The following is a 27,959-nucleotide window of genomic DNA, read 5'->3' as shown; positions in this document are numbered from 1 at the left end:
ATGAGGTGTTTTTCAGCAAATTTAACTCTGGCCTGTCTATTTTTGGAATTTATGTTGACTTAGAGACAGATACACCTACTTCACTGAGAGTGTTCTGGACTTCAGTTGATGTTGTGAACGGGTTCTTCTTCACCAAAGAAAGTATGCGGCGATCATCCACCACTGTTGTCATCCATGGACGCCCAGGCCTTTTTGAGTTCCCAAGCTCACCAGTCAATTCCTTTTTTCTCAGAATGTACCCGACTGTTGATTTTGCTACTCCAAGCATGTCTGCTATCTCTCTGATGGATTTTTTCTTTTTTTTCAGCCTCAGGATGTTCTGCTTCACCTCAATTGAGAGTTCCTTAGACCGCATGTTGTCTGGTCACAGCAACAGCTTCCAAATGCAAAACCACACACCTGTAATCAACCCCAGACCTTTTACCTACTTCATTGATTACAGGTTAACGAGGGAGACGCCTTCAGAGTTAATTGCAGCCCTTAGAGTCCCTTGTCCAATTACTTTTGGTCCCTTGAAAAAGAGGAGGCTATGCATTACAGAGCTATGATTCTTAAACCCTTTCTCCGATTTGGATGTGAAAACTCTCATATTGCAGCTGGGAGTGTGCACTTTCAGCCCATATTATATATATAATTGTATTTCTGAACATGTTTTTGTAAACAGCTAAAATAACAAAACTTGTGTCACTGTCCAAATATTTCTGGACCTAACTGTATGATGCTGATTTTAGATACTATCTCTTATATTTGCTCAGGTTACTGTGTAACCAGAGGTGCTCTATCAGGTCCCTCAGTGCCCACTTCTGTGTACTCTTCATACCTATGGTTAATAATCTGGGCATGTCACACAAAGATTAAGACCACTATCTGTGAAAAGAAACAGATCCACAGGTCCTCTATAGGTTGAGTGGATGTTGTCCGCCCCTTGCTCAGTGTTTTTCCCGTCTGGGTCCCCGCAGGTCCCTCAGCACTGGCAGACTCACAGATCTCCTGCTGAAAGCAGCATTTGGAACACAGGCTCCAGACCTCGGCAGCACAGAGAGCCTCAACGCAGAGAAGCCAATGGAGATAGCAGGTGAGCGCCCCTTTCCTTACTGCATTTCCATGTACTCTTCATTCCTCAGGGTATTATATGATATGTCTTCTGTATTGGTCCAGTATCCAGCCCCTTGTCACATTGGTCCAGTCTAGGGTTGTGAGGGAAATAATGTACAGACCCCTCTGATCCCCCAGTGCGGTTAGTGGTGATCCATTAGCTCCACTTATATTAGGGCCAAATGCCGTCTTATATGTTAACCCCTTGCTTTGGCCAGTAATGTGATACTCTACTATTCCTGTATACAAGTAGTTTCAAAGAACCACCAAGTGGTCTCCCGATTATAATGGGGACTTATCTTGGGGATTGCATACATGTTCCCGCCATACAGTGGATGAGCCCAGTCCCGTTATAGGGGTGCAGCACGTCTGATATTCCTGTTGTGAACTGTGTGAAGAAGGAGAGGAGGAAGTACAGTAAAATGAAGAAGCTTTTGTGTTTTGTTGCTTTCAGAGATGAGGTTGTTCTTTGTAATCGTATGACTCCTTCACACGTCAGTTTTCACATACGAGGGCTATTTGTGTTTTCAAGGGTGGCAGTCATACTCGTGATAGTTTAGGGGGTTGTTCACATGCAGATTTTTTTCTTGGACTGAATGGTCCATGCATGTCCAATATTGATCAGACAGATCAGCCATGCAAGTCTATAGGTCAGTGAGATAGTACTCAGAGAGCAATCCGCACTGTCCGTTTTTCACTAATAGATAGTAGAAGGTGCAGAAACATGTTTTTTCCCATTAGTTAAAAAACTGATTGAAGTCTGAATAAACGTTAATGAAAATCACTGATGAAACTCCGTTTTTCTCATACATCAAACTGACGTCTGAATGAGGCATTGGGCAGACTAAGCGTCCCCAGGTTGTGAATAACAGCGGTGTTCTCATGGTCTGCACACTTTGTATCATTCACTTTATTTTGTGAATTTTATTCCTGTCTGCTAATATTCTCAATAATGTTCTACATTGATTTTATATACAGTATGTCAACTAAAAACAACCAATCAAAAGACATAAATATAAACAATCACCTGGAAAATGCAGAAAGGCATTGGGGAAAAAGAAATAAATATATGTGTGTGTATGTTTATATATACAGTATATCACAAACGTGAGCACACCCCTCACACTTCTGAAAACATTTTATTATAGCTTTTCATAAGACAACACTGAAGATATGACACTTTGATACAATGTAAAGTAGTCAGTGTACAGCTTGTATAAGAGAGTAAATTTGGGGTGCCCTCTAAATAACTCAACACACAGCCATTAATGTCTAAACCGCTGGCAACAAAAGTGACTTCACCCTTAAGTGAAAATGGCCAAATTGTGCCCATGTGGCATGCTAGGTTAGAACCGGCTCTCCATATTCCCTGTACAGACAGCCAGTCAGAGCAGTGTAGTAGCATGTGCTGGAGCTCAAAATCTAAGATGGCACCCACCCCCTCTACTAAGTGTTGGCTGATTTCAGCACTGACACATCGGGACGAAGGTGTTGCTGAAATATGCGTCGGGGTGGGCGCCACTCCTCTAAGGGGGCTCCTTCTCTTTTAGGGATATACTTTGCCTTACTCCAGCATGTGATCTCATTTAACATCTTCATTACATGACCATGGCTATCTGTACACAGGTTTAATGTTTATGTATGTTGACATGCATACTCGTATGACTTCACCTGGGAGTGCTAATTTATAGTTTATTTATAATACTGTCCTGTGCTGTTATATAATTCCCTCACACTTTTTTTTTTCAACATTTTAATTACTTTTGAAGTGCTTTTTTGCTATTACCTCTTCTTTTGGTGTTTATTTAGGTTCATATGATTGGTTTTTCTTTTTCGCTCCTAATTGGGAGACCCAGACAGTGGAGACCCAGACAGTGGGTGTATAGCTACTGCCTCTGGAGGCCGCACAAAGAACTACACTTAAAAGTGTAAGGCCCCTCCCCTTCTGGCTATACACCCTCCCGTAGGAGTACAGATTCCTCAGTTTTAGCTTTGTGCGCAAGGAGGTCAGACACGCACGCATAGCTCCATTGTTTTTAGTCAGCAGCAGCTGCTGACTATGTCGGATGGAAGAAAAGAGGACACATATAGTGTCCCCAGCATGCTCCCTTCTCACCCCACTTATGTCGGAGGTGTTTGTAAGGTTGAGGTACCCATTGCGGGTACGGCGGCAGGAGCCCACATGCTGATTCCTTCCCCATCCCTTTTTACAGGGCTCTGGGTGAAGTGGGATTTACCGGTCTCCAGGCACAGAGACCGTGCTCCATCTACAGCCCCTGGAGAAGATGCTGGATGGAGCGGAGTACATCAGGGACATGGCCCTGCATCCTCAAGGTACTCTGTGTCCCCGTGTATCTGGCGCTCACACCGCAGCATGCTGGGTGTTGTAGTGCGCCGGGGGACATCAGCGCTGCGGCGCCTGTGCCATGGCCTCATTCAGCTTTGCTGAAGCAGGCACATTTATGGGAATAGGACGCGCCGGCCGCTGGGACTGCGGCGCGGCTGGCACTTGTAGTGCGCCGGGGACTTCAGCGCGGCCTGCGCTTTTACGGCGGCCGCGCTGATAACTACAGTCCCCGGCTTTTGCGGCCTGCTTCCTTTCGTTCCCGCCCCCACACCTGCCAGTCAGGAGAGGGGCGGGACGCTGCCCACGTCCAGAACTCGGTCGCGCCGGCCGCTCGAACAGCGGCGCGGCTGGCACTTGCGGTGCGCCGGGGACTTCAGCGCGGCCCGCGCTTTTACGGCGGCCGCGCTGATAACTCGAGTCCCCGGCTTTTGCGGCCTGCTTGCGTTCGTTCCCGCCCACAGACCTGCCAGTCAGGAGACGGGCGGGACGCTGGCCAGGGCATCAGCGCTGAGGGCTGGAGTCGTTTTTACATACTCCAGCCCTCACAGTCAGCACAGAGGGGACACTGTTCCCGCACTTTTGTTTGGGAACTCCCACGGACCGCCCCTCTCCACAGTAGCCGGCAGCCATTCTTGCAGACACGCTGAGCTGCAGAGGGGAGCCGGGGAGACCCAGACAAGGCATTCAGCAGCCTCTTACCCGCTGTTCAGCGGGCGGTAAGCAGCCCTCAGGGCTCACCCCCTCTTGTGCTCGTAGTATTCTTAGTATTTTGTTGCTACAAATACTTGGTATTACATAGCAGTGGTCGCCCTTTGGCTATAGACTCTCTCACATGCAGAGAGCCAGCAGCATGTCGCCCGTAAAACGCAAGGGTGCCAAGGCACAGACATTGTATGCTTCCTGCACCGCATGTGGGACTTTTCTACCGGCAGGCTCCACGGACCCCCATTGTGTGCAGTGCTCGGCCCCTGCGGCGCTTGCACAGTCGGGACCTCTGCTGGACGTGTCCCAGGGTGTACCACCTGTGAATGCTGTCCAGGTGACAGGAACTGAGTTTGCAGCTTTTGCTGACAGAATGTCTCTCACTATGTCACAAATTCTTGACACATTGCGAGCTAGGCCTGTACTTCAGACCACGGACACTGTGCATGTATTGCCCCCTGGTCCCCCTCAGCTCCTAGCTCCGGGACGGGCATCTACACCTCAGGGTGAAGACTCTGACTCGGACGATGGCCCCGGGCAGCCTAAGCGGGCTCGTTATGACGGGCCTTCACATTCATCTCAATGGTCTGGATCCCAGCGGGATGAATCTATGGGTGATGAGGCGGACTTAACTGATCAGGATTCTGATCCTGGGACCGCTCTCAATCTAGATACACCAGATGGTGACGCAATAGTTAATGATCTTATATTTAACATCAATAAGATGTTGAATATTTCCCCACCAGCTCCTCCTGTAGAGGAGTCAGCTTCGCAGCACGAGAGAATCCATTTCAGATACCCTAAGCGTACATTAAGCACTTTTCTGGACCACGCTGACTTCAGAGACGCAATCCAGAAACCCCACGCTTATCCTGAAAGGCGTTTTCCTAAACGACTTAAAGATACACGCTACCCTTTTCCCTCTGAAGTGGTCAAGGGTTGGACCCAGTGTCCAAAAGTGGATCCTCCAATTTCCAGGCTTGCAGCCAGATCCTTGGTTGCTGTTGAAGATGGAGCGGCACTTAAAGATGCCACTGACAGGCAGATGGAGCTCTGGCTGAAATCCATCTATGAAGCGATTGGAGCGTCATTAGCGCCTTCTTTTGCGGCCGTATGGGCACTCCAAGCTATCACGGCCGGGCTTGCGCGAGTCGACTCTGTCACACGTGCATTTGCCCCGCAGGTAGCACCATTGACCTCGCAAATGGCGGCATTCGCGTCGTACGCGATTAATGCTGTTCTTGACGCTACAAGCCGCACGGCAGTGGCGTCAGCCAACTCAGTTGTTTTGCGTAGGGCTCTGTGGTTGAGACATTGGAAAGCAGATTCTCATTCCAAAAAGTGCTTAACCAATTTGCCTTTTTCTCGTGACCGATTGTTTGGAGAGCGTTTGGATGAAATCATCAAACACTCCAAGGGTAAGGACTCTTCCTTACCGCAACACAGACAAAACAAGCCCCAACAGAGGAGGGGTCAGTCTGGTTATCGGTCCTTTCGAGGACAGGGCAGGTCCCAATTCGCCTCGTCAAAAAAGACTCAAAAGGACCAGAGACGTTCAAATTCTTGGAGGTCTCAGTCACGCCCAAAAAGACCAGCCGGAGGAACCGTTGCCAAAACGACGTCCTCCTGACTTGCGGTCTCCGATGCCCACACCCGCGGTCGGTGGGAGGCTGTCCCACTTTGGCGACATTTGGCTAGCAAATGTCAAAGACCGTTGGGTGAGAGATATTCTATCTCACGGGTACAGGATAGAGTTCGGTTCTCGTCCGCCAACTCGTTTCTTCAGAACTTCTCCACCACCAGACCGAGCCGATGCTCTGTTGCAGGCGGTGGCCGCTCTAAAGGCGGAAGGAGTGGTGACCTCCGTCCCTCTTCAGGAACAGGGTCACGGTTTTTACTCCAATCTGTTTGTGGTCCCAAAAAAGGACGGATCGTATCGTCCCGTCCTGGATCTGAAGTTGCTCAACAGACACGTAAAAGTCAGGAGGTTCCGGATGGAATCCCTACGCTCCGTCATAGCCTCAATGTCTCAGGGAGATTTTCTAGCATCAATAGACATCAAAGATGCGTATCTCCACGTGCCGATTGCACCAGAGCATCAGCGTTTCCTACGTTTCGTCATACACGACGAGCACCTACAGTTCGTAGCGTTACCCTTCGGTCTGGCAACAGCCCCCCGGGTCTTCACCAAAGTCATGGCAGCAGTAGTAGCTGTTCTGCACTCGCAGGGTCACTCGGTCATCCCGTACCTAGACGACCTGCTTATAAAGGCATCCTCTCAAGAAGCATGCCAACACAGTCTGAAGGTGGCGCTAGACACTCTCCAGACTTTCGGGTGGATTATCAACTTTCCAAAGTCTCATCTAACCCCGACCCAATCTCTGACTTATCTTGGCATGGAGTTTCATACTCTATCAGCGATAGTGAAGCTTCCACTGGACAAGCAGTGCTCGCTACGGACCGGAGTGCAATCTCTCCTTCAGAGCCAGTCGCACTCACTGAGGCGCCTCATGCATTTCCTAGGAAAGATGGTAGCAGCAATGGAGGCAGTCCCGTTCGCGCAGTTTCATCTGCGCCCTCTACAATGGGACATTCTACGCCAATGGGATGGGAAATCGACGTCCCTCGACAGGACTGTCTCCCTCTCTCAGACTGCCAAGGATTCTCTACGTTGGTGGCTTCTCCCCAACTCATTGTCACAGGGAAAGTCGTTCCTTCCCCCGTCCTGGGCAGTGGTCACGACAGATGCGAGCCTATCAGGGTGGGGAGCGGTGTTTCTCCACCACAGGGCTCAGGGGACGTGGACTCAGGAAGAGTCCACCTTGCAGATCAATGTTCTGGAAATCAGAGCAATCTACCTTGCCCTGCGAGCCTTCCAACAATGGCTGGAAGGCAAGCAGATTCGGATTCAGTCGGACAATTCCACGGCGGTGGCGTACATCAACCACCAAGGGGGAACACGCAGTCGCCAAGCTTTTCAAGAAGTCCAGCGGATTTTGACGTGGGTGGAAAGCAGAGCGTCCACCATATCTGCAGTTCACATCCCAGGCGTGGAAAACTGGGAAGCAGACTTTCTCAGTCGCCAGGGCATGGACGCAGGAGAATGGTCCCTTCACCCGGACGTGTTTCAACAGATCTGTTGCCGCTGGGGGTCGCCGGACGTCGATCTGATGGCGTCACGGCACAACAACAAGGTCCCAGTTTTCATGGCACGGTCTCACGATCACCGAGCGCTGGCGGCAGACGCCTTGGTTCAGGATTGGTCGCAATTCCGACTCCCCTATGTGTTCCCACCTCTAGCATTGTTACCCAGAGTTCTCCGGAAAATCAAGTCCGACTGCCAGCGAGCCATACTCGTCGCTCCAAATTGGCCAAGAAGGTCGTGGTACCCGGATCTGTGGCATCTCACGGTAGGCCAACCGTGGGCACTACCAGACCGTCCAGATCTGCTGTCTCAAGGGCCGTTTTTCCATCTGAATTCTGCGGCCCTGAACCTGACTGTGTGGCCATTGAGTCCTGGATCCTAGCGGCCTCAGGTTTATCTCAGGGAGTTGTTGCCACAATGAGACAGGCTAGAAAACCATCCTCAGCTAAGATCTATCACAGGACGTGGAAGATATTCTTAGCATGGTGCTTGGCTCAAGGGTTTTCTCCCTGGCCATTTGCATTGCCAATTTTTCTTTCCTTCCTGCAGTCTGGGTTGGAAAAAGGTTTGTCCCTTAGCTCGCTTAAGGGTCAAGTCTCCGCGTTATCCGTATTCTTTCAGAAGCGCTTGGCACAGCTTTCTAAAGTACGCACGTTTCTCCAAGGAGTTTGTCATATCGTTCCTCCTTACAGACGGCCATTGGAACCCTGGGATCTGAACAAGGTTCTCCTTGCTCTTCAAAAGCCGCCTTTCGAGCCTTTGAAAGAGGTTCCCCTTTCTCGGCTTTCACAAAAGGTAGTTTTTCTTGTAGCGGTCACGTCTCTTCGAAGAGTGTCCGAGCTGGCGGCGTTATCTTGCAAATCTCCCTTCCTGGTATTTCACCAAGACAAGGTAGTACTGCGTCCAATTCCAGAGTTTTCTCCCAAGGTGGTTTCTTCCTTTCATCTCAATCAGGATATCACTTTGCCATCTTTGTGTCCGCATCCAGTTCACCAATTTGAAAAGGGTTTACATCTGTTGGACCTGGTGAGAGCACTCAGGATTTACATTTCTCGCACGGCGCCTCTACGCCGTTCGGATGCGCTCTTTGTCCTAGTCGCTGGTCAGCATAAGGGATCGCAAGCTTCCAAATCCACCCTGGCGCGGTGGATCAAGGAACCAATTCTTCACACATACCGTTCTGCTGGGCTTCAGATTCCATCTGGACTGAAGGCCCATTCTACCAGAGCCGTTGGTGCGTCCTGGGCGTTGAGGCATCAGGCTACGGCTCAGCAAGTGTGCCAGGCGGCTACCTGGTCGAGTCTGCACACGTTTACCAAACACTATCAAGTGCATACCTACGCTTCGGCAGACGCCAGCCTAGGTAGACAGGTCCTTCAGGCGGCGGTGGCCCACCTGTAGGAAGAGGCTGTATGACAGCCCGTTCATGTGGTATCTTTTTACCCACCCAGGGACTGCTTTTGGACGTCCCACTGTCTGGGTCTCCCAATTAGGAGCGAAAAAGAAGAAGGGAATTTTGTTTACTTACCGTAAATTCCTTTTCTTCTAGCTCCAATTGGGAGACCCAGCACCCGCCCTATCTGTTTTTAGGGTTTCGTTTTTTCGGGTGCACATGTTGTTCACGTTGTTTCTTAAGTTCTCCGATCTAGTTATCGGATTGAATTTGTTTTTGAAACTGTTATTGGCTTTCCTCCTTCTTGCTTTGGTACTAAAACTGAGGAATCTGTACTCCTACGGGAGGGTGTATAGCCAGAAGGGGAGGGGCCTTACACTTTTAAGTGTAGTTCTTTGTGCGGCCTCCAGAGGCAGTAGCTATACACCCACTGTCTGGGTCTCCACTGTCTGGGTCTCCCAATTGGAGCTAGAAGAAAAGGAATTTACGGTAAGTAAACAAAATTCCCTTCTTTTTGCTTTTTGTTTTTTTGTACCGCATTGGTCTGGGATGGGTAATTTGTATATGTGTATATGTGGACAGACTTACGCTTATTCTACGCTTTCTTATAATCCACTTAGGCATACACACATATACGGTATATATACAGTATAATATTTAACTATGTATTTCATTATGTTTCAACTAACAACGATGTGAACTATTTTTCTTTTAGCTCCCTTAATTGGTTACGGAGGGACCCTGCACTGTGGGGCACAAGGCTCAGTCAGCCCCGCTCCCGTCATTTTCACTGTGGGTTCCCCACCAGATGGCATGACCCCTCCACAGACAACACGCACGCGACTCTTCTCAGGTAAGTTGGACTGATCTGTATGTTATTACGCTTTATGTTTTTCTGCTTTCTTTACATTATATCCTTACTTTGTTTTCCTCTCAGTGGGATCATCTAGTTCTCAGAGCTCAGCTGGCTCATACACCGGAAGACATCTCGTACTTGGCGCAGGTGGTGAAACATTTGAAGCCCCATCAAGCCTTAGATATATCTTCCCTGACACTGGGATGGCACATGCTGAAGGCATTGTGATGTTTGAAGTGCCTGAGCTTCCGGAAGAGACCCTGATGGAGGTATGACGGAGGTTTGGTTGTGTTAGCACTGCAGATACCCTGTGACAGTAAGCAGGAGAACACACGGGATCCCAATATAGAATTCGTCCTTCCTCTCCATATTAATAGTCATGTTTCCTGTACACACCCTTCTAGAGCCCAGAACATCAGGCCACCAGAACTTCACAAACAAATTACAATGGAAGCTTGCCATGTTTTTCTAGAATCCTGGGAAGTTTGAGTCGGTGAAGCCGTGCCCAATTCTGTGATGAGCAATCATTAGGTCATGTTTGGTCAGGTGCATACACGTCCGCTGTGTAACCCTCAGCCCTTCACTTTAGAAGAGGTTATTATGGGAATCCGTAAAATCAGAGGCACTTGTGGTTAGATTGATTTTTTTTTTCCACTTCACTCAGGCCAGAACTCGGAGCAATAATGCAGTGCTGTTATTTCCGCCTTGTGGTTATCCAATAAATCATAAGAGCTATGAATGCTACAAAAGAAACTTTCTTCTAAGCATTTCAGAATGGCAGCCGATGTAATGCCCATCTGACACATCTCTTCTCCATAGTGCAGAGGCGCAGCAATATTTTCTAGTAGCACCATAGGTCAGCACACTGGCGGGCACAGACAGAAGAGGGCCCCTGTGCAAGAACAATATATGGGCCCTTTGCAGCCCAATAACTCATCCTAATGCAAATTCCACCTACTTTAGATGTAGAAATGGGCCCCTTACCCCATGGGCCCCTGTGCGGCCAAACAGGTTGCACCAATGATATGTCCACCACTGATTCAGCATATAAAAATAAAACTTTTTACTTAACTTGTGTGTGTGTATTGGAAGGAGCCACCTGAATACATAGACACGGCCCCAGAGCATTTCCAGCCCGATTTGTACATGGCTTTCATGCTAGATTTCACATGACGATGATGTAATGTCCATTGGGGATGCTAGCTCCTATGCCTATGCCTATACCACCACTTCCATATGTAAGGATACTTTAACCTATTCTGTTTAAACATAGTTTCTTGCCTGTGACATTTAGGTGTAATATAAAATATATGTTTATATATAGAAGTATTGAAAAACACCATACATTTTCTAAGTAAATATATTTCTAATGGTGCACTTACCGAGAGCATCGGATGCGAAATGCTAATGACACTCAGCTCAAGCTCTCCTGTGAGTGTGACCAAGGTGTCATTCACTGGGATCTGATTCTCTCGCATACGAGAGTCGGAGCACAGGTGAGGAGAAGATGATGGAGTGATTAATCTCCTCTCCTCCATTGCCTGTCTCTCGGTATACTGCACTGCACTTGGATGCCATCAGTGCAGTCCGATGTCTCACACGCACCCATAGACCTGTATGGGTGTGGGTGATCCGATATATGCTGCCAATCGCAGCATGCTGTAATTTAAAAATAAAAAAAAAGAAAAGCGCAGATCTGACTTGCATCAATGATTAACATTGGTCTGAGTGTAATGCGGGATTTTTAATCAGGATTGCTTTCTAATCACTGATGGATTTCAGCTGGTGTCATCACTTTCCGTGGCTTTTTGCACCTTTTTTATTCCTGTGTCAATATGTTTTTTTACTGTGTAATATCTCATTGTTACACATAACTTCATTAAAGGGTTATTCCCATCTCCAAGATCCTATCCCAATATACAGTAGGTGTAATAATAATAATAATATTAGCACATTCCTCCACCTCGAAATGTAGTACCTCATGTGCAGGGCATTGCAGCTTAAGTATCCATAGTTACAACAACTTCCTAACTAACTGCCACTATATGAGTGGATGTAACCATGGCCACCTAAGCTGCAATGCCCTGCACATGAGGTAAGAGACGTGGCTATGCCAGGAGAAGTATACTACATTTCTAAGTGGAGGTATGTGCTAATATTATTATTATTATTATTATTATTATTATTATTACACCTACTACATATTGGGATAGGATATTGGAGACAGGAATAACCCTTTAATGGCTTGATTTATTTGCCTGTGTGGAATGGATGGTTTGTTACTGACATCTGGTGATAAATTCATAGTAATAGCATATTTACTTAGAACATTTTTGACATGTGCAATACTTATTTTATTGTGTGTAATACTTGTTTGTGTGTGTGTATATATATATATATATATATATATATATATATATATATATATATATATATATATATACACACATATATATACACACACACACATATATATATATATATATTATAGTTACCCACTGGTACGTCTGATTCTTCACGCCCCCGCTTCCTCACTTTCTATCATCTCTCTACAGCAGGAGCATACAGACTCGCTACGCAGCCTCCGATTCACACTTGCCTTTGCTCATTCTATTATGGAAATCGCCAGTCTCAAAGGGGGATGTGTGGACGTGAGTGCGTCTGTGACATCCGAGTACCAAATGCAAGAGAGTGTTGTGGCGGATCAGATTAGCCTGCTAAGCCGTGAGTGGAGGTAAGCTTGTCTCCTACAAGTGATAAATCTATAGATGTAATATCCAGACAGGGGGATTAATCCTGCACAGATTATAAGGATATGATCATGAATTTAATCCTCCCGACCTCATAGAAGTTCAGACATAGAATTACACCCAAAGGATTGTCCTACAAAGTGTTATTTGAATCTTATTCCCTTATTTACCCCAGTTCACTGATTTCAATGAAATATTTACCCTAAAACAGGAAATTGATACAGATCGTTTATTTCTGTAGTTTTAAAAAATTGTACCCGGATAGGTTCTGTGCTTTGTACAATTGATAACTTCCATTTTTGAAGCCACCTTTTTTCTTCTCTTTTTTTATCTTCTAATCTTGAAAAGAACACTGTACATTGTTGAGGAATGCAAATCCGAGCGATCTAACAATTGTATGGAGGCCAATGTATCTCAAGTTGATGTTTATGTTCTTTCTTTTAGTTATGCAGAGCAGCTGGTTCTGTATCTGAAAGCAGCAGAACTGCTCTCGAACGGGCTCCAGACGGCCATGGAGCAGGTCAAGACTGGAAAACTGTGTCTGTCCTCTACAGTAAAGCAGGGTAGGCCATCGTGTGCATGCGGAGTGTGCTTCTTTAGTGTAAAATGACTTTAAGGCTGGAAACACAATTATGCGTGTAAAATCGGTCCGACTTGCATGAAAAAAACTCGGCCGATTTTAGTTCACTAGTCATCAGTGTGCTGTCAGTATGATGTCAGTGTGCAATCAGTTTTTACCCTCAGCAGCTGCTACTCATGTAATGTTATGTACAAAAGCATTTACATTGTTCTCTCTTACATGCGTAAAATCTATTGTGAAAAACGCATGTCACTAGGATTGTCCGTATGCACCCATAGACTTGCATTGGAGAGACTTGTGCGAGAAACTCACCAAAAAGCAGCATGCTGCGATTTTTTTCTGAGTCCGATTTGGACTGAGAAAAAAATAGCAGATCGGAGCTGCCTCATTGCTTAACATGTGTCCGAGTGCAATGCAAGATTTTCTCGCATTGCACTACTGCGAGAAAATCGCAAGTGAGAAGCCGGCCTAATACTTATCTATTTGTACACAATTCTTGTTCCGAATGTTGATCCAGTCAATCTATAAATGGGATCTTGGGGAAATAATTTGTTTTTCTTTGTCGCTCCATTGGGAGACCCAGACAATTGGGTGTATAGCTTCTGCCTCCGGAGGCCACACAAAGTATTACACTTTAAAAAGTGTAACCCCTCCCCTCTGCCTATACACCCCCCCGTGCATCACGGGCTCCTCAGTTTTTATGCTTTGTGTTGAAGGAGGCACACATTCACTCATGCTCCCATTTTAGTCAGCAGCAGCTGCTGATTTTATCGGATGGAAGAAAAGAGGGCCCCTAACAGGGCTCCCGGCATGCTCCCTTCTCACCCCACTGAGTCGGCGGTGTTGTTAAGGTTGAGGTACCCATTGCGGGTACAAAGGCTGGAGCCACATGCCGTTTTCCTTCCCCATCCCTTAGGGGCTCTGGGAGAAGTGGGATCCTAACCGGTCATCCAGGCACTGGGACCGGGCTCCCTCCGCAGCCCCTGTGGGATTCTGACGGACAGGAGACTGAGTATCATCAGGGACAGGGCCCTGCATCTACAGGTACTCTGTGTCCCCTTGGGGACGGTGCATGGAGCACTTTGGCCTCAGACGCTGCAGCGGCTGCTGTGTTGGTATGACGACCGGGACTACCGCGCCGACCGCGCCTGCTTGCCGGCCGCGGTTTTAAATTTAGTCCCCGGCTTTTGCGGCCTAGTGCCTTAAACTCCCGCCCCCGGGCCTGCCAGCCAGGGGTAAGGGCGGGACGGTCGGCCTGACGCCGACAGTGAGGGCTGGAGCACACTTTAGGTGTCCTCCTCCCCCCTCACTAATCACTCTGGGGCAGCAGATTCCCGCACTTTTTTAGTTACGCCCACGGCTCCCTCCTCCCCTGTGAACGCCGGCAGCCATGTTTTAAACACATTCTGCCGGTGGAGGACTTCTGGCTGCAGCTCTGGGAGACCCGAGACAGGGAATCTGGTGGCCACACACCGCTTGAGCGGTCGGTAAGCCACACCGGTCACCCGGTGCTGGTCCCCCTAGGGTGCCGAACTGTATATATATATATTATATTTGTATACATTTTCTCGGTTCGGCTGTATTGTTAGCTTTTGGCTATATACCCTCAGTGATCACTCTCCTGGGAGACAACAGCATGTCGTTCACAAGGAGCAAGGGTGCCAAGGCACAGGGTTATTTTGCAACCTGTACCTCTTGTGCGGCTATGCTACCTGCAGATTCCACCTACCCTCACTGTGAGCAATGCTCGGGCCCTGTGGCACTCGCTCAGCCGGAGCCTCGGGCACTGGTGGGACCCTCGGCCCAGATAGAACCGCCGGCTTCCCCTGTCCAGGTGGCAGGGACAGAGTTTGCAGTTTTAGCTGAGAAACTCTCTGAGTCACTTTCACAATCCATGGCTCAGTCTATGGACAAATGGTCTGCTAAGATACTAGAGGCCTTGCAGTCCAGACCGGCCCTTACACAGGCCCCGGGCACTGCGGGATCGCCCCCAGGCCCCTCTCGGTCTGCGACGAAGCGTGCTCCTGAGGTGGCCTCTAGTTATTACGTGGAGGACTCCGGCACGGACCGCAGTCCCAGACCGGCTAAGCGGGCTCGCTTAGAATCTTCCCCGACTTCATCACGCTGTTCGGGGTCTCAGCTTGAGGACTCTCTGGAGGATGAGGCGGAGGTCGCAGCCCAGGACTCTGACCCTGACATTGCTCTCAATCTTGATACACCTGAAGGGGACGCCATAGTAAATGACCTTATAGCGTCCATCAACCAGGTGCTAGATCTTTCTCCTCCAACTCCACCTGTAGAGGAGTCGGCTTCACAGCAGGAGAAACACCAGTTTAGGTTTCCCAAACGTACACGGAGTGCTTTTTTCGATCACTCTAACTTCAGAGATGCTGTCCAGAAGCACAGAGCTTTTCCGGACAAGCGCTTTACTAAACGCCTTAATGACACACGTTACCCCTTCCCCTCTGACGTAGTTAAGGGTTGGGCTCAATGTCCCAAGGTGGATCCTCCAGTCTCTAGACTGGTGGCTAGATCCGTAGTATCAGTGGCTGACGGTTCATCGCTCAAGGATGCCACGGACAGGCAGATAGAGCTCCTAATGAAATCCATCTATGAAGCCATAGGCGCGTCTTTTGCTCCGGCCTTTGCAGCCGTGTGGGCACTCCAGGCTATCTCAGCTTGTCTGTCTGAGATTAATGCGGTCACCCGTACCTCTGCTCCGCAAGTAGCGTCTTTGACTTCTCAGGCGTCGGTTTTTTCATCCTACGCCATGAATGCTGTCCTGGACTCGGCTAGCCGTACAGCGGTAGCATCCGCCAATTCGGTGGCAGTCCGCAGGGCCATGTGGCTACGCGAATGGAAGGCAGACTCTGCTTCCAAGAAGTTCTTGACCGGTTTGCCTTTTTCTGGCGACCGATTGTTTGGCGAGCAATTGGATGAAATTATTAAGCAATCCAAGGGAAAGGACTCATCCTTACCCCAGTCCAAACCAAAGAGACCTCAGCAACGAAAAATTCAAGCGAGGTTTCGGTCCTTTCGGCCCTCAGCCAGATCCCAATCCTCCTCGTCCAACAGGCCACAGAAGAGCCAGAGGAACTCTTCTGCATGGCGGTCTAAGTCACGTCCTCCAAAGACCGCCGGAGGCACCGTCTCCAAGGCGGCCTCCTCATGACTTTCGGCCTCCCCAAACCGCATCCTCGGTCGGTGGCAGGCTCTCCCGCTTTGGCGACGCCTGGTGGCCACATGTCCAAGACCGATGGGTGAGAGACATTCTGTCTCACGGTTACAGGATAGAGTTCAGCTCTCGTCCTCCGATTCGTTTCTTCAGAACATCTCCGCCCCCCGAGCGAACCGTTGCACTTTTTCAGGCGGTGGACACTCTGAAGACAGAAGGAGTTGTGATCCCCGTTCCCCTTCAGGAACGTGGTCGCGGTTTTTACTCCAACCTGTTCGTGGTGCCAAAAAAGGACGGTTCATTCCGTCCCGTTTTGGACCTCAAATTGCTCAACAGACATGTGAGAACCAGGCGGTTTCGCATGGAATCCCTCCGCTCTGTCATCGCTTCGATGTCCCAAGGAGACTTCCTAGCATCAATCGACATCAGGGATGCCTATCTCCATGTGCCGATCGCACCAGAGCATCAACGCTTCCTGCGTTTCGCCATTGGGGACGAACACCTTCAGTTTGTGGCACTGCCTTTCGGCCTGGCGACAGCCCCACGGGTCTTCACCAAGGTCATGGCATCCGTTGTGGCAGTCCTACACTCTCAGGGCCACTCGGTGATCCCGTACTTAGACGATCTCCTAGTCAAGGCACCCTCCCGGGTGGCATGTCAACACAGCCTGACCGTTGCTCTGGAGACTCTCCAGAGGTTCGGGTGGATCATCAATTTCCCAAAGTCAAAATTGACTCCGACCCAATCACTGACTTACCTCGGGATGGAGTTTCATACTCTCTCAGCGATAGTCAAGCTACCGCTGGACAAACAGCGTTCGCTGCAAACAGGGGTGCAATCTCTCCTTCGGGCCCAGTCACACCCCTTGAGGCGCCTCATGCACTTTCTGGGGAAGATGGTGGCAGCAATGGAGGCAGTTCCCTTTGCGCAGTTTCATCTGCGTCCGCTCCAATGGGACATTCTCCGCAAATGGGACAGGAGGTCGACGTCCCTAGACAGGACCGTCTCTCTTTCTCTGGCAGCCAAAACCTCTCTTCAGTGGTGGCTTCTTCCCACTTCTCTGTCGAAGGGAAAATCTTTCCTGCCCCCATCCTGGGCTGTGGTCACGACGAACGCGAGTCTGTCAGGGTGGGGAGCGGTTTTTCTCCACCACAAGGCTCAGGGAACCTGGACTCCGACAGAGTCCTCCCTTCAGATCAATGTTCTGGAGATAAGGGCAGTGTATCTAGCCCTAAAGGCGTTCCATCGGTGGCTGGAGGGCAGGCAGATCCGCATACAGTCGGACAACGCCACGGCGGTCGCGTACATCAACCACCAGGGCGGCACTCGCAGTCGTCAAGCCTTCCAAGAAGTTCGGCGGATTCTGCTGTGGGCGGAGGCCACAGCCTCCACCATCTCCACGGTTCACATCCCGGGCGTAGAAAACTGGGAAGCAGACTTTTTCAGTCGCCAGGGCATGGACGCAGGGGAATGGTCTCTTCACCCGGACGTGTTTCAAGAGATCTGTTGCCGCTGGGGAACGCCGGACGTCGATCTCATGGCGTCTCGGCACAACAACAAAGTCCCGGCATTCATGGCACGGTCTCAGGATCACAGAGCTCTGGCGGCGGACGCCTTAGTTCAGGATTGGTCGCAGTTTCGACTGCCTTATGTATTTCCTCCTCTGGCAATGCTGCCCAGAGTGTTGCGCAAGATCAGGTCCGACTGCCGCCGCGCCATCCTCGTCGCTCCAGACTGGCCGAGGAGGTCGTGGTACCCGGACCTGTGGCACCTCACGGTGGGTCAACCGTGGGCGCTCCCAGACCGACCAGACTTGCTGTCTCAAGGGCCATTTTTCCATCTGAATTCTGCGGCCCTCAACCTGACTGTGTGGCCATTGAGTCCTGGCTCCTAGCGTCCTCAGGGTTATCTCAAGAGGTCATTGCCACTATGAGACAGGCCAGGAAAACAACGTCCGCCAAGATCTATCACAGGGATTGGAGGATCTTCTTAGCCTGGTGCTCTGAAAAGGGGTTTACCCCCTGGCCGTTTGCCTTACCCACTTTTCTTTCCTTCCTTCAATCCGGAATGGACAAGGGTTTGTCTCTCGGCTCTCTCAAGGGACAAGTATCGGCGCTTTCTGTGTTTTTTCAAAAGCGTCTAGCCAGGCTTCCGCAGGTCCACACGTTCCTGCAGGGAGTTTGCCACATAGTCCTACCTTACAAGCGGCCGCTGGAACCCTGGGATCTCAACAGGGTTCTACGGGCTCTTCAGAAACCACGTTTTGAGCCGCTGCGGGATGTCTCTCTATTACGTCTTTCGCAGAAGGTGGCATTTCTAGTGGCAGTTACATCACTCCGAAGAGTGTCAGAGCTTGCAGCACTGTCATGCAAAGCCCCCTTCCTGGTTTTTCACCAGGATAAGGTGGTTCTGCGTCCGGTCCCGGACTTTCTCCCTAAGGTGGTGTCCGCTTTTCATCTCAATCAGGATATCTCCTTACCTTCATTTTGCCCTCATCCAATTCACCAATGTGAAAAGGATTTGCATTTGTTAGATCTAGTGAGAGCACTCCGGATCTACGTGTCTCGCACGGCGCCACTGCGCCGTTCTGATGCGCTCTTTGTCCTTGTCGCTGGCCAGCGTAAGGGGTCGCAGGCTTCCAAGTCAACCTTGGCTCGGTGGATCAAGGAACCGATTTTTGAAGCCTACCGTTCTTCTGGGCTTCCGATTCCTTCAGGGCTGAAAGCCCATTCTACCAGAGCCGTAGGGGCGTCTTGGGCATTGAGGCACCGGGCTACGGCTCATCAGGTGTGTCAGGCGGCTACCTGGTCTAGTCTGCACACTTTCACGAAACACTATCAGGTGCATACCTATGCTTCGGCAGATGCCAGTCTAGGTAGGCGAGTCCTTCAGGCGGCGGTTGCCCACCTGTAAGAGGGGGCCGTTGTCGGCTCTTTTTTTCGGGGTATTCTTTTACCCACCCAGGGACTGCTTTTGGACGTCCCAATTGTCTGGGTCTCCCAATGGAGCGACAAAGAAGAAGGGAATTTTGTTTACTTACCGTAAATTCCTTTTCTTCTAGCTCCTATTGGGAGACCCAGCACCCGCCCCTGTTCCCTTCGGGCTGTTTGTTCTTTTGTGTACACATGTTGTTCATGTTGAATTGTTCTTTTGGTTCATGGTTTTCAGTTCTCCGAACATCCTTCGGATTGAATTTACCTTAGACCAATTTATAAGTTTCCTCCTTCCTGCTTTTGCACCAAAACTGAGGAGCCCGTGATGCACGGGGGGGTGTATAGGCAGAGGGGAGGGGTTACACTTTTTAAAGTGTAATACTTTGTGTGGCCTCCGGAGGCAGAAGCTATACACCCAATTGTCTGGGTCTCCCAATAGGAGCTAGAAGAAAAGGAATTTACGGTAAGTAAACAAAATTCCCTTCTTTGAGGGCATTTCGCTTGTACCTATTGCCCTTCTCTTCATCCTGTCCCATGCCTCTGTCAAACTTGATGGATGTGGCTTTTTTTCCCACCGTACTAACGATGTAACAATGAAGATATGTTCACACGCAGCGTTTTTTTGGACCTTTTTTTTGCAAATTAAAAGCACTTTTTTACAGTACCAGCAAAAGCAATGAGATTTCAGAAATGTCATGGACACGCTTGTTTTTTTCCTGACTGGATTTGAGATCTGCAGCGTTTTATAAATCTGCAGCATGTCAATTCTTACAGCGTTTTTGCAGCATTTTTTTTCACCCATAGAAAGTACTGAGAAAGTGAAAAAACTTTATTAAACATGTACTTTAGAGAAACCACACATGTAATCTGCACCAAAAATATTGGGGGTGCAGCCCTCCTGATACTGAGGCTGAACAATTACCTGCTTCTCACTTTTTGCTGTGTATTTAATCTGGGACCCAGCTAACCACTTTACCATCCATATTGAAGTTTGGACATGACACAAGTCAGGTACAGAATATGTTTTTAACTTTAGTAGGTTAGGGACTGTCTCAGATGGGTACACCGTGACGATGTGAGACAGCTTCTTACCTTTTTGCAAAAATGTATATACTAAGTACCCTGTTATTAAGCACTTGCAATTTATTTATTTATAGTCAGGGTATTTTTCCTACAATTTTTCTCCTTGGTTTTTTTTTTTTTTTACTCAAAATACTGCAAATAAAGGGACCAAAATGCTTCAAAATGAATGTTTTGAACGCAGCATATTTGTTGCCAAAAAAGCAGGTTTCTTTGTCGCTCCTAATTGGGAGACCCAGACAATTGGGTGTATAGCTACTGCCTCCGGAGGCCACACAAAGTACTACACTTAAAAGTGTAAGGCCCCTCCCCTTCTGGCTATACACCCCCCCGTGGGATCACGGGCTCCTCAGTTTTATGCTTTGTGCGAAGGAGGCCAGACATCCACGCATAGCTCCACTGTTTAGTCAGCAGCAGCTGCTGACTATGTCGGATGGAAGAAAAGAGGGCCCATACGAGGGCCCCCAGCATGCTCCCTTCTCACCCCACTTTCTGTCGGCGGTGTTTGTTAAGGTTGAGGTACCCATTGCGGGTACGGAGGCTGGAGCCCACATGCTGATTCCTTCCCCATCCCCATTAGGGCTCTGGGTGAAGTGGGACTTTACCGGTCTCCGGGAAATGAGGCCGTGCTCCATCCACAGCCCCTGGAGGATCTGCTGGATACGGAGCGGAGTTTCCTCAGGGACAGGACCCTGCTCCATCAAGGTACTCCGTGTCCCCGTGCTTATCGCACGCACACTGCAGCATTGCTGGGTGTGTTAGTGCGCCGGGGTAAACAGCGCTGCTGCGCTTGTGCCGTTACTCACTACAGCTCTGCTGAGTGAGGTGACTTAGTACGATCGGCCGATCCGGCCGCGGGGGTCAGTTTTTACTGCGTCGCGGCTGGGATTTGTGGTGCGCCGGGGACTTCCGCGCTGGCCGTGCATATATGACGGCCGCGCTAGATTACTACAGTCCCCGGCTTTTGCGGCCTAGTTCGTATCGTTCCCGCCCCCAGACCTGCCAGTCAGGAGGAGGGCGGGACGCTGTACAGACCAGCAGCGCTAAGAGCTGGAGTCTGTTTTACATACTCCAGCCCTCACACTAGGCACAGTGGGACGCAGTTTCCCGCACTTTGGTTTGTGACGCCCACGGTCCGCCCCTCTTCACAGGACGCCGGCAGCCATTCCTGCCTGCACGCTGAGCTGCAGAGGGGAGACGGGGAGACTCAGACAAGGGATTCTACGACCTCACACCCGCTTTTCAGCGGGCGGTAAGCAGCCCTCAAGGGCTCTCCCACACTTGTGCCATAGTGTACTTTGTATTTTGTGCTGGCAATACTTTGCACTGTACAGTCGCTGGTGATTTTCTGCTATATACCCTCCTTAGATTTCTCAAGGAGACAACAGCATGTCGTCCGCAAAAAGCAAAAGTGCCAAGGCACGGACTTTATATGCTGCTTGTACCGCATGTGGGGCTACTCTACCGGCAGGTTCCACTGACCCCCATTGTGTGCAGTGCTCGGCCCCTGTGGCAATTGCTCAGCCGGGGCCGCTGCTAGAGGTGACCCAGGGAGAACCACCTGTGAATGCTGTCCAGGTGACAGGGACGGAGTTTGCAGCTTTTGCTGACAGATTGTCTATGACTATGTCTAAAATTCTTGAAACATTGCAGTCTAGACCAGTAACTCAGACCATGGGCACTGTTGATTCATTGCCACCTTGTCCCCCTCAGCTGGACCACTTCCTAGCTCCGGGGGTGTCACATGCACCCCAGGGTGACGGCTCTGACTCGGACGACAGTCCCAGACAACCTAAGCGGGCTCGCTATGAGCGACCCTCAACTTCATCACACTGGTCAGGGTCCCAGCGGGACGACTCTCTGTGTGATGAGGCGGATGTAACTGATCAGGAGTCTGATGCTGGGGCCGCTCTCAATCTAGATACCCCGGATGGTGACGCCATAGTGAATGATCTTATAGCGTCCATCAATAAGATGTTAGATATTTCTCCACCAGCTCCTCTTGCAGAGGAGGCAGCTTCACAGCAGGAGAAATTCCATTTCAGGTATCCCAAGCGTAAATTAAGCACTTTTCTGGACCACTCTGACTTTAGAGACGCAATCCAGAAACACCACGCTTATCCAGATAAGCGTTTTTCCAAACGGCTTAAAGATACACGCTATCCTTTTCCCCCTGACGTGGTCAAGGGCTGGACACAGTGTCCCAAGGTGGACCCTCCAATCTCCAGGCTTGCAGCCAGATCTCTAGTTGCAGTGGAAGATGGGGTGGCACTTAAAGATGCCACTGACAGACAGATGGAGCTCTGGTTAAAATCCATCTATGAAGCGATTGGGGCGTCGTTGGCGCCAGCATTCGCAGCCGTATGGGCACTCCAAGCTATTTCAGCTGGGCTTACACAGGTCGACACGGTCACACGTACATCTGCTCCGCAGGTGGCACCCTTGACCTCTCAAATGTCTGCATTCGCGTCTTACGCGATTAATGCTGTCCTAGACTCTACGAGCCGTACGGCGGTGGCGTCAGCCAACTCTGTGGTTTTACGCAGAGCCCTGTGGTTGAGAGAATGGAAGGCAGATTCTTCTTCCAAGAAGTGCTTAACCAGTTTGCCTTTTTCTCGTGACCGATTGTTTGGTGAGCGTTTGGATGAAATCATTAAACACTCCAAGGGTAAGGATTCATCCTTACCTCAGCCCAGACAAAACAAACCCCAACAGAGGAGGGGACAGTCTGGTTTTCGGTCCTTTCGAGGCTCAGGCAGGTCCCAATTCTACTCGTCCAAAAGGACTCAAAAGGATCAGAGGGCCTCAGATTCTTGGCGGACTCAATCACGCCCAAAAAAGCCAGCCGGAAGAACCGTTACCAAGACGGCTTCCTCATGACTCTCAGCCTCCTCTCTCCGCATCCTTGGTCGGTGGCAGGCTCTCCCGCTTTGGCGACATTTGGCTGTCACAGGTCAAAGACCGTTGGGTGAGAGACATTCTGTCTCACGGGTACAGGATAGAGTTCAGCTCTCGTCCTCCAACTCGCTTCTTCAGAACTTCCCCACCGCCCGACCGAGCCGATGCTCTGCTACAAGCGGTGTCCGCTCTAAAGGCGGAAGGAGTGGTGACTTCTGTTCCTCTTCAGGAACAAGGTCACGGTTTTTACTCCAATTTGTTTGTGGTGCCAAAGAAAGACGGGTCGTTCCGTCCCGTCCTGGATCTAAAGCTGCTCAACAAACACGTAAAAACCAGGAGGTTCCGGATGGAATCTCTCCGCTCCGTTATCGCCTCAATGTCTCAAGGAGATTTCCTAGCATCAATAGACATCAAGGATGCTTATCTCCACGTGCCAATTGCGCCAGAGCATCAGCGTTTTCTACGCTTCGTTATAGGAAGCGAACACCTGCAGTTCGTAGCTCTACCTTTCGGGCTGGCGACAGCCCCTCGGGTCTTCACCAAGGTCATGGCAGCAGTAGTAGCAGTCCTGCACTCGCAAGGTCACTCCGTGATCCCGTATTTGGACGATCTACTTATCAAGGCACCCTCTCAAGAGGCATGCCAACACAGCCTGAACGTGGCACTGAAGACTCTCCAGAGTTTCGGGTGGATTATCAACTTTTCAAAGTCAAATCTAACCCCGACCCAATCACTAACATATCTTGGCATGGAGTTTCATACTCTCTCAGCGATAGTGAAACTTCCACTGGACAAACAGTGCTCGCTACAGATAGGGGTGCAATCTCTCCTTCAGGGCCAGTCGCACCCCTTGAGGCGCCTCATGCACTTCCTAGGGAAGATGGTAGCAGCAATGGAAGCAGTTCCTTTTGCGCAGTTTCATCTGCGTCCACTACAATGGGACATTCTCCGCCAATGGGACCGGAAGTCGACGTCCCTCGACAGGGAGGTCTCCCTCTCTCAGGCAGCCAAGGAATCTCTCCGGTGGTGGCTTCTTCCCACCTCATTGTCAAAAGGAAAGTCGTTCCTACCCCCATCCTGGGCGGTGGTCACGACAGATGCGAGTCTATCAGGGTGGGGAGCAGTGTTTCTCCACCACAGGGCTCAAGGTACGTGGACTCGGAAAGAGTCCACCCTTCAGATCAATGTTCTGGAGATCAGAGCAGTCTATCTTGCCCTACAAGCCTTCCAACAGTGGCTGGAAGGCAAGCAGATCCGAATTCAGTCGGACAACTCCACAGCGGTGGCATACATCAACCACCAAGGGGGAACACGCAGTCGGCAAGCCTTCCAGGAAGTCAGGCGGATTCTGACGTGGGTGGAAGACACGGCATCCACCATATCCGCCGTTCACATCCCAGGCGTAGAAAACTGGGAAGCAGACTTTCTCAGTCGCCAGGGCATGGACGCAGGGGAATGGTCTCTTCACCCGGACGTGTTTCAGGAGATCTGTCGCCGCTGGGGGATGCCGGACGTCGACCTGATGGCGTCACGGCACAACAACAAGGTCCCGGTTTTCATGGCACGGTCTCACGATCACCGAGCTCTGGCGGCAGACGCCTTAGTTCAAGATTGGTCGCAGTTCCGGCTACCGTATGTGTTCCCACCTCTGGCATTGTTGCCCAGAGTGCTCCGCAAAATCAGGTCCGACTGCCGCCGCGCCATTCTCGTCGCTCCAGACTGGCCAAGGAGGTCGTGGTACCCGGATCTGTGGCACCTCACGGTAGGCCATCCGTGGGCACTACCAGACCGTCCAGACTTGCTGTCTCAAGGGCCGTTTTTCCATCTGAATTCTGCGGCCCTGAACCTGACTGTGTGGCCATTGAGTCCTGGATCCTAGCGGCCTCAGGTTTATCTCATGAAGTGGTTGCCACCATGAGACAGGCTAGGAAGCCATCCTCCGCCAAGATCTACCACAGGACGTGGAGGATATTCCTATCTTGGTGCTCTGCTCAGGGAGTTTCTCCCTGACCCTTTGCATTGCCTTCTTTTCTTTCCTTCCTGCAGTCTGGGTTGGAAAAAGGTTTGTCGCTTGGCTCCCTTAAGGGTCAAGTCTCCGCGATATCCGTATTTTTTCAGAAATGCCTGGCGCGACTTCCTCAGGTACGCACGTTCCTGCAAGGGGTTTGTCATATCGTCCCCCCTTACAAGCGGCCATTGGAGCCCTGGGACCTGAACAAGGTTCTAATTGCTCTCCAAAAGCCGCCTTTCGAGCCTATGAAGGAGGTTTCCCTTTCTCGTCTTTCACAGAAAGTGGCCTTTCTAGTGGCGGTCACGTCTCTTCGGAGAGTGTCCGAGCTGGCGGCGTTATCATGCAGATCTCCATTCCTGGTGTTTCACCAGGACAAGGTAGTTCTGCGTCCAATTCCAGAATGTCTTCCCAAGGTGGTATCTTCCTTTCATCTCAATCAAGATATCACTTTACCGTCTTTGTGTCCGCATCCAGTTCACCAATTTGAAAAAGGTTTGCATTTATTGGATCTGGTGAGAGCACTCAGGATCTACATTTCCCGCACGGCGCCTCTGCGCCACTCGGATGCACTCTTTGTCCTTGTCGCTGGTCAGCGTAAAGGGTCGCAAGCTTCCAAATCCACCCTTGCGCGTTGGATCAAGGAACCAATTCTTCACACCTACCGTTCTGCTGGGCTTCCGATTCCATCAGGACTGAAGGCCCATTCTACCAGAGCCGTGGGTGCGTCCTGGGCATTACGGCACCAGGCTACGGCTCAGCAGGTGTGCCAGGCGGCTACCTGGTCGAGTCTGCACACTTTTACCAAGCATTATCAGGTGCATACCTACGCTTCGGCGGATGCCGGCCTAGGTAGACAAGTCCTTCAGGCGGCGGTGGCTCACCTGTAGGAAAGGGCTGTTTGACGGCCCTATCACGAGGTATTCTTTTACCCACCCAGGGACTGCTTTTGGACGTCCCAATTGTCTGGGTCTCCCAATTAGGAGCGACAAAGAAGGGAATTTTGTTTACTTACCGTAAATTCCTTTTCTTCTAGCTCCAATTGGGAGACCCAGCACCCGCCCTGTTTTCTTAGGAAGTTTGTTTTTTTCGGGTGCACATGTTGTTCATGTTGAACAGTTCAGTTCTCCGAGGTTGTTTCTCGGGTTGAATTTGTATTTAAAACAGTTATTGGCTTTCCTCCTTCTTGCTTTTGCACTAAAACTGAGGAGCCCGTGATCCCACGGGGGAATGTATAGCCAGAAGGGGAGGGGCCTTACACTTTTAAGTGTAGTACTTTGTGTGGCCTCCGGAGGCAGTAGCTATACACCCAATTGTCTGGGTCTCCCAATTGGAGCTAGAAGAAAAGGAATTTACGGTAAGTAAACAAAATTCCCTTCTTTGATGGCAGAAAAAAACAACAAAAATGCTGTATGTGAACATAGCCTTATAGTCAACAATGACGGGCAATTATAAATAAAATTGTGAGACAAAACAATCACTGATCTCGGGGAGACCAGCCAGAGAAAACACTGCCAGCAGCCAGCAAAGGCGCTCAACACAGAGAAATCCTAGGTGCATTGCCCCCTGGGAAGTATGCAAATCAAAAAAGGTCCACGGAGGCTCCATGGACCTTTTTTGATTTGCAATACTTCCCAGGGGGCAATGCACCTAGGATTTCACTGTGTTGAGCGCCTTTGCTGGCTGCCGGCAGTGTTTTCTCTGCCTGGTCTCCCCGAGATCAGTGATTGTTTTGTCTTGTTGGTCTACTAGGCATTGCTCCCACCTAGCCAGAATCCTACTCCACACTGATGAGGGGCAATACCCCCAAATAGATGTCTGTGGATGGATACCTGGCCTTGGTATTTCCCTTGTCATATCTTTAAACTCGTCAAAGAGTTGGATATTGACTAAAAGGGCCACTTAATATGGTGGTTATGGTGGTCTCCTTAAAAAGAGCCACTAGGTCTCTCCCGGAGGGATATCTGGCTAGTTTCTGTGTCGAGAATCGTAACAGAGGCTCCACGGACCTTTTTTGATTTAAATAAAATTGTTGGTAGACATTAAATCATTACATGTCCAATAGTTGTACCTTCCGGACTCAATTACTTTACTATAGGTGCCAGACAGATCTATCGCTGCTCTTTTGTGGGCAAACAAGGACTTCAGACTACAGGTTAAAAGCCAATGTATCACATTATTTCACTGATGTCTTGGAAGAATCAGTTCAGCTTCATAGACAAGGGATTACTATTAGGCTGCATTCAGACGATGGTATCGCCATTAGAAGCGATATGCTAATGACCCTCTGCTCCCATTGTGCTGCTAGCATGAGCCGAGTGTCATGCAACTTTGATCCGATCCTGTGATTGGATCACAGCTGTAGAGGAGAGGGAGGGATTAATCTCCTCCATTGACAGCTGATGCTATTATCGCACTGCACTTGGATGTCATCCGAGTGCAGTCCGATGTTTCACTCGCACCCGTAGACTTGTAAGGGTGCGAGTGACACGACTTTCACTGACAATCGCAACATGCTGCGACTTTTCTCTGATCCAGAATCTGGATGAGAAAAAAGCTGACAATCTGCTCTCCCTGATTGAATAACATTGGTCCAAGTGCAATGCGAGATTTTCTCGCATTGCACTCGTTCAATTCATACGCTCGTGTGAGCGTTCCCTAAGTGGCATATCCATAAGTCTACGACCAGCCATACGTAGGTTCTTCATAGATGACAAGAAGGACAAATTTTGCAATTTCTGACTTCCTATAATGTAATCCCTTCTCTGGCAAGTAGGAAATAATAATATTAGGTCTCTGCTGACTTTTCTTGCTTTGTGCTTTTTGTAGTGGTAAAGAAGCTGAATGACCTGTACAAGTCTTGCGTGTCTTCCTGCCATTGCCTGAACATGCGGCTTCAGAGGTTCTTTGCTGACAAACAGAAGCTCATGGACCGGATCAACAGCATCACTGCGGAAAAGCTGATCTTTAGCTATACTGTCCAGATGGTGAGTGGCA

General features: G+C 49.8%; 1 protein-coding gene across 2 annotated transcripts in view; it reads left to right on the top strand.

Moving 5' to 3' along the window:
* The window catches only part of ULK1 (unc-51 like autophagy activating kinase 1), a 158,812-nt gene that overhangs the window by 121,980 nt on the left and 8,873 nt on the right, over positions 1 to 27,959 (top strand). For both annotated transcript variants that reach the window (XM_075322133.1, XM_075322125.1), the window contains exons 21-26: positions 960 to 1,075; positions 9,398 to 9,535; positions 9,620 to 9,807; positions 12,094 to 12,272; positions 12,733 to 12,851; positions 27,792 to 27,949. In XM_075322133.1, the coding sequence (XP_075178248.1) occupies positions 960 to 1,075; positions 9,398 to 9,535; positions 9,620 to 9,807; positions 12,094 to 12,272; positions 12,733 to 12,851; positions 27,792 to 27,949 (898 nt within the window). The remainder of the gene's footprint in view (positions 1 to 959; positions 1,076 to 9,397; positions 9,536 to 9,619; positions 9,808 to 12,093; positions 12,273 to 12,732; positions 12,852 to 27,791; positions 27,950 to 27,959) is intronic.

The sequence above is a fragment of the Anomaloglossus baeobatrachus genome, chromosome 1 (genome assembly GCF_048569485.1).
Source record: "Anomaloglossus baeobatrachus isolate aAnoBae1 chromosome 1, aAnoBae1.hap1, whole genome shotgun sequence".
Classification (NCBI taxonomy): domain Eukaryota; kingdom Metazoa; phylum Chordata; class Amphibia; order Anura; family Aromobatidae; genus Anomaloglossus; species Anomaloglossus baeobatrachus.
The sequence above is the reverse complement of the archived record's forward strand: the minus strand, read 5'-3'. Positions and strand labels throughout refer to the sequence as shown.